General features: G+C 42.1%; 1 protein-coding gene across 1 annotated transcript in view; it reads right to left on the bottom strand.

Moving 5' to 3' along the window:
- The window catches only part of LOC126397212 (intermembrane lipid transfer protein VPS13C-like), a gene marked incomplete at its 3' end in the record, with an annotated part of 70,957 nt that overhangs the window by 19,980 nt on the left and 43,594 nt on the right, over positions 1–7,383 (bottom strand). The window contains exons 33-36 of the mRNA XM_050055854.1: positions 2,111–2,415; positions 1,404–1,551; positions 844–952; positions 574–707 (exon numbers count right to left, since the gene is read on the bottom strand). Coding sequence (XP_049911811.1) covers positions 574–707; positions 844–952; positions 1,404–1,551; positions 2,111–2,415 — 696 coding nt within the window. The remainder of the gene's footprint in view (positions 1–573; positions 708–843; positions 953–1,403; positions 1,552–2,110; positions 2,416–7,383) is intronic.

The raw sequence follows: 7,383 nt of genomic DNA, 5'->3' as shown, positions 1-7,383 counted from the left end.
ACTCTGTGCAGGTGGTGGGAGAAAGGAGGACGACAGCCAAGCTGTCATCTCTGAGGACTAATGACTCCCATCCTCTGCAGGAGGAGATAAAAGCTCTGGAGAGCTCCTTCAGCGATAGACTGATTCACCCAAAGTGTGTGAAGGAACGCTATCACAGGTCCTTCCTGCCTGCTGCTGTCAGGTTACATAACCAGCACTGCTCACAGTAAACTGCACCATGGACACTTTAGGGACACCATGGACACTTTATAGACACTATGGACACTTTATGAACACCACTATAAGCATTGCTGTCCCCCATGTTGTTTTTTATTTCCACATACAATTTTCACTTTGCACTAAATATGCTCACTTTTTATCCACTGCTCATTATTATTATTATTATTATTATTATTATTTATTGCTGTTTCTTGTAGTTTTTTTTTGTATGCCTAGTTTTTTAAGTTTTTTAAATTTTTAGATCTTTAATCTGACTCTTTCCCTTTGACTGCTGTAACACTGGAATTTCTCAATTGAGGGATCAATAAAGGTGTATCTTATCTTATCTAATCTTAGCATCTGTAGATGTTTTACCTCTTTGATTTCAAAGTTCAGGAGAATGTTGATGGTGTTCTCAGTCTGAGCCCCGTTGGTAGCAGCCAACACACTGTAAGATCCCGTCCGTGATGTCACCACCTCCACCTGCTGCTCAGCTAACTCTGCCTTTTCTGTGGAGGACAACTTCTGATTAGAGAACTTGTTCCTCCGTCTGCAGATCTGAGCATTACATGAAGCTGTTCCTGACAGCAGAACTCAAAGGGACAGGACGAAACAGATTTCTCATCATGCACTGGGTCAGGTTACCTTGGGCCACCTGTCGTCTGACGTCCATGCTGTGTTCTTTACTCCCCTCCCCGATGTTCTCCACCAGGATCTTCATCAGCACACCGAGGTCTTCCTTTCCCAAACTCATCTGAGGAACACAGATCACTTTACCCAGCAAGCATTTTTTGGTTTAAAAAATGTCTAATAGCCGTCTACATGAAGACCTGACGTCCAGGCTAAATCACGGCTGTATTTGGGCTGTCAGTGAAAATTTGGTAGATGTCTAACCATAGCCAAAGTGTAGACGTCATTAATTATACGGCTATGTAGAGACCATGTCCAAAAAATGGAGATAAACATATTTTAATTACTGTTGACTCTCCATATGTGATTGAATATCATACCGCACGCCATCTGCAATGGCGAAAATTACATTTAATCAATTTCAAAATTAAATCGGCTAGATTTGGGTTACATGTAGCTAGACTAAATTGGAGCTAAATATAGCCAATACGTTTAAATCACGACTATTGCTTGCTGGGTACCGTCTCGTTCTGAAGAACATCATAGTTCAACGACAATCAACATGAGACACGTACATCGAGGGACCGCAGGACTCCCTGGACCTGGACTCCAGGGATCTTGGTGAACCAGGAAGCAGCCAAGTTCCTGGTGACCAGCAGCTCCAAGTTGATTGGCTGGAGGATCTCGAAGTCGGGCTGAGAGGCGTCTTGCTTCAGTGTGGTTCTAAAATCACATTCATTCAACATTTAATCAGCTTCTGTTTTGTCAGCAGTGACTTCCTGTCGGTGCGTTTAAAGACATCCAATCAGAACACACAGAAATTCATCCTTCACTGCATCTCTGTTTTAATGTTCTGTTCTTCTGTCGTCTCCTCTCTGTAGAGAACCGGGTGAATTTCTGCCTGATGAAGATTTAAAAAAGACCTTCAGTCGAACTCACTCAGAAACTGGTCATATGTTCAGGCCTGCGCCTGCGTCAGCAGCGGTCTCTGCCGTCAAATGTCTACCAATTCAGAGTCAAGTCTTTCTTTCCACAGAACAAAAATAAGACGATGAAAATGGTGTTTTGATTATAACTAATACTTAATTTTAACTCCACACTTGTTCTGGCACTTTTGTTCACAGATTAGAGTAGCCACACTGCTCACCTGAGCAGCGCTGCTCAGGTGAGCAGTGTGGCTCGCTACACTTAGTGACGTAGTAGTGTTATGACTCAGAAGACAGGAGAATGCTCTCAAGAAGTTCTCGCTGTGTTCTCGGACTCTGGAGTTCTGTGTTTATACCTGGACAACTTCAGCTGAGTCAGACGGACGTCCATCTTCTCCATGACGGCGGGGAGAGAGAACCCTTCCGCTGGCAGCAGAGAGAAGCTGTTCCCCACCGTGATCAGACCCAGGTCCACCATCACGGCGTTCTCGGAGGTGGAGGACTGGGGGACGATGATGAGCGGAGCCTTCAGCTTGATGTCCATGGACAGACGGAAACTCTTCTGGGCGAAACCTCGGACGCTGGATGCCGCCTTCTCCGCTGCCTGAGCCGTGGCGGCGCTCAGAGCTTCTTTAGCCGTCTGGAAGTTATCGATGAACATCTGAGGAACATAAACCAATCAGGAGTGAGCGACGTCACGTGATGAAGAGTTAGAGAGGAACGCCATGAAGGAGCGAAGGCAGAGGGAGCCGATGAGAGGCGTTCACTGCCTGCAGGGAGTTAACACCATCATTTCTGTTTCACAAACCTTCACCTGATATGAACCTCAGACTAAGAACTGCAGGTTCGTTCTGTGTTCGATCATCAGCTGACTGAAGATCATGAATTTTAAGAGAAGCATGGAATGTTAACAGAGTCATGTTGGTTCATATCATGACATGTTTTGTTTCTGGAACAGAAATGAGTTCATAAACTTCAGAACCATTTTTAAGGAGGGAAGTGAGGTCACACAGGCACAGGAGGTCATGTGATGGGAGGGGGGGGGGGGGGGCACTGGGGGGGTTATGATGGAGTGACTTGCATAGCACTGATGGAGGAAGTGAGCTCTGATAACTGCTGTGCATGAAAGATGTTCCTTCCTGCCACCATCAACCTGTCAGCATCCTACAGACGGAGTGCTTGATTCAACGTTCTCTCAGGCTCAGATGGGTGGAGTTTAAAGTTTTAGGGACCAGGTGATTTACAGCTGTTTGTGAGGCCTTCTGCCTTGGACAGACTCTCAGTCTCAGTCTGGGGACATTTTGGTTAAAATGTGTGAAGTGTTTTCTTTTAGAAAAACAGATTTTAAAGAACGGGAGGAAACACGTTATCAGAAGACGTTTGAAGGTCACACAGCTGTGACAGTAAAATTCTGCAGCCATGAAGAACAGATTAACAACGACATTGTTTTTATCCTGCAGCTCCCTGAAGCCCAGTTCAGACCAAAGATTCATGACGATATGAAACCGTTTCAGAACGTAGCAGAGAAAAGTGTCAGTGTTGTGAACTGGCCGGTCTGAGCTCGACTCGGGCCGCCTGATGGTGTCACCTGACAGCTGGTCAAATGGCCGGCGGCTGGTTTTAAAGCACGTCACCTGTTTCAACAGCCAATCAGCTTGTAGTGAAGTCCGCTGCAGCAGGTGCTCCGTCCCCGCCGAGCCCTCTGTTTCCACTGGTTATTTATATTATTGTGGCGTATTGATTATGAATACAGTCCATCTGATGCTGGTTTTGTTTCATCACTGTAGCCAGTATCTCACTATCACTATCCTCATTCAGATTTTAAGAAGCTACAAATTATATTCAGCCACAAAATAAGTCTGAAAAGCTGCAAATCAGAACAGAAGCACAGAGAGTTGTTGACTAGAGATGATACACCGTCTCATGGTGGTCATTCCTGTCAATCGCCAGCTTTTTACTACGTTACAGAACAGAGCGTTGACAGTAGTTAGTTTGAACTCATCGTGAATCTTTGGTCTGAACACGATTTTAATGGCAGACAGCAAAGACGCATCTTAAAAACACAAAGGCACTGAATCAGCACTGTCAAAATAAATATAAAAAACAAATAAAATTAAAAGCTTTTTTTTATTTTATTTCTCTGTGAAGTCCTTTGAATTGTCCCAGAGTCTGAAATGTTCTCAAATAAGCTGCTGATTAATAACTTCAGATGGATCCTGAGAAAGTATCAAAGAGCCATATCTGTGAATCATGTTGTTTTGTGTCAGCTGACAGAGGATGAGGAAAAGGAGGAAAAGGAGGAGGAGGAGGAGGAGGAGGAGGAAGATATTACAGATATTTAATGTTCTTAGTTCAGACACGTCTGCTGCTGTCAGGAAACACAACAAACCACAAACTCAGGATCCAAACTGAGGCTGCATTACAGATCGACAGTTGGTTCCATGTGATCAATCAGCAGCTCGTTTCTGATCTCCATCCTGTCTCATCAACACAAAGCAACTTCCTGTTTGGTTCTGGTTTGTGTAAAAAACTGTTCTCATGTAGGTTTCCTCTTCTCTGAGTTCAAACATGTTGTTCAGCGTTTAAAAACCAGACGCAGGGTGGAGTGAGGGGTTAGTTATTGATTACTGATTGATGATGTTTAAGGTGGACTGAATGTGCGGTGGAGTCGCTGAGTGAAGCTAAAGCAGAAGGTTTGATGCAGTTCAGAGCTGCATGCTGGGAGCTGTACCTCATCAGCAGACGAATACTGAAAGCTAAAAGAAGCCTGAAAGAACAAAACACACCAACAAGACGAGAAACATGAGACACTGTAGAGAGACATGCAGAGGACGGAGACAGACATCACAGATCAAAGGTCAAATCTAAAACTGATCAGGGCCCATATTCACAAAGAATCCTAAGACTAAAAGTAGCTCTTAGTGACGTCATTCTAAGAAAAAACTTAGAATTCCTTGAATTCTAAGTTTTTTCTTAGAATTTTCCCTTGGTAAGATAAAAGTTATTCACAAAGCATCTTAGGCCTTAAGAGAGCTCCTAAGGTGAAAAACTGTTGAGAGGAGGGAGGAGGACTTTTAAGAAGCCTAAGAGTGTCTTAAACAGAGAAGATGACGGAAAGACAGAGAGGAAGGAGAGATATTCTCCGTATATTGAACGACAGTGACTTAATAAGACGCTACCGGCTTGATCGTGCAGGGATAAGGGTTGTGGTTGACCTCATCAGGGATGAGCTTACTTTTCCCACCCAGCGTAGTAACGCAATAACGCCTGCTTTGGATTGCAGCACGTACCAGCGCTTCTCACACTCATCGCTTGTGCGTAAAAGGAGAGGGAACGACACATTGATGTGTCGGGCAATGCGCTCCCAGGTCTGCCTCTTCCCTTGTGCCGTGATCCCGGGACCGAATTTCCCTCTTAAAACTCCTTTGTTCTCCTCCACGAGCTGTGCCAACAGCAGGCACTGCTCTTCTGTCCAGTTCGGCTTTCTCGTTCTTTTTTTCTCCATTTCATTCGTTGTTTTGGTCATTCTGCCAAATCAAACCGCTTTTTACAAGGAGGCCAGCAATCACAGTAATTGCTGACAGCTGAGTCTGCGTCCACCATTAATATCAAATAGATTAAGTAGTAAAATTACCAGCATGGCGAGTAAACATAACAATAAGCAAATCAATATAATAATCGGCATGTGAATGAGGTACGTTCAAACATTTTGAAGCTGTGTAACAATTAATTTAATTTTGCTGAGTTTCATCATCATGACATAAAATTATTTTCACGATTACACATTTCTTAATACAGTCTAAGTTCTATGATCGGTTCATTTCACTGTCCATTCATTACTAGGATCGCATTTGTTTTTTCCTTTTTGTAACAACCAATCACAGCTTTTAGAAGACTGCGTCATACCTAGCAACGGGGTCAACCACACCTCCTCACTAAGATAAAAGTTTCTGTCCCCTCCTTGCTCAGAGTTGCTCTCAGAAACTTCCTGAATCACTCTTAAGCTAAGATTCCTTGCTAGGAATTTTTAGGCTAAGTTAGGAGCTCTCTGAGAGGACTCTGAGAATCTTTGTGACTACGGGCCCAGAACTCTAAAAATGTAGCCTCAAATATTTCCTGATCATTTAAACTCTAAACGACCCCTGACGCTTCAGATCTCATCCTGCTCACAGTCTGAATGTTTCACACTTATTATAATAACTTGAGTTCAAACACACACCAGCTCCATCTCTAACTCAAAAATCTCATCAGCAGTCTAAAGCTGCCTTCACTCCTCACCTGTTCGATTAAAACCAACTCAGGTCTGTTTGTTAGTACAGTTCGTTTGGGATGGTCTGAAAGCTGTTGATCGAACACTGGTCTGGATCAAACAACTGAACCGAGGCCTAGGGTTGGGCGATACACTACACTACACTATACAACACTACACAACCCTACATTACACAATACTATACTATACTATACTATACTATACTATACTGTATTATACTATACCATACTATATTATACTACACTACACTACACAACCCTACATTACACAATACTATACTATACTATGCTATACTACACAACCCTACATTATGCAATACTATACTATACTATACTACAGTACACTACCCAACCCTACATTATGCAATACTGTACTATACTATACTATACTATACTACACTACACAGCCCTATATTACGCAATACTATACTATACTATACTACAGTACACTACACAACCCTACATTACACAATACTATACTATACTATACTATACTACACAACATTACACAATACTATACTGACGTGCTGACGTATTGCGGTAAGCGAGTTGTGTCATTTCCGGTGTTTCTGTGACAGCGTCTCTGTACTGCTCTGNTCTGATTTGTGATATTGGGCTTTATAAATAAAATTGATTGATTGATTGACAACCCTACATTACACAATACTATACTATACTATACTACACTACACAACCCTACATTATGCAATACTGTACTATACTATACTATACTATACTATACTACACAGCCCTATATTACGCAATACTATACTATACTATACTACAGTACACTACACAACCCTACATTACACAATACTATACTATACTATACTACACTACACAACCTTACATTACACAATACTATACTATACTATACTACACTACACAACCTTACATTACACAATACTATACTATATTATACTATACTATACTACACAACCTTGCATTACACAATACTATACTATCCTATACTACACTACACAACCCAACATTACGCAATACTATACTACACAAGCCTACATTACACAATACTATACTATACTACACAACCGTATATTACGCAATACTATACTATACTACACTACACTACACAACCCTAGATTACGCAATACTATACTACACTATACTACACTACACTACACAACCCTACATTACGCAATACTATACTCCTGTCCTCAGATAGTACCTATCTAACCTCAAACACAGCTGTAAGACCTAATATATATTTAGATTGCTTCTCCCTGATTTCTCTTCAAGAATTGACCGCAGTGATTTCTTCATCTAAATCATCAACGTGTCTCTTAGACCCCATCCCAACTAGGCTACTTAAGGAGGTCTTTCCTTTAGTTAACACTCATAT

The sequence above is a fragment of the Epinephelus moara genome, chromosome 1 (assembly GCF_006386435.1).
Source record: "Epinephelus moara isolate mb chromosome 1, YSFRI_EMoa_1.0, whole genome shotgun sequence".
In the NCBI taxonomy this organism is placed as follows: Eukaryota; Metazoa; Chordata; class Actinopteri; order Perciformes; family Serranidae; genus Epinephelus; species Epinephelus moara.
The sequence above is the reverse complement of the archived record's forward strand: the minus strand, read 5'-3'. Positions and strand labels throughout refer to the sequence as shown.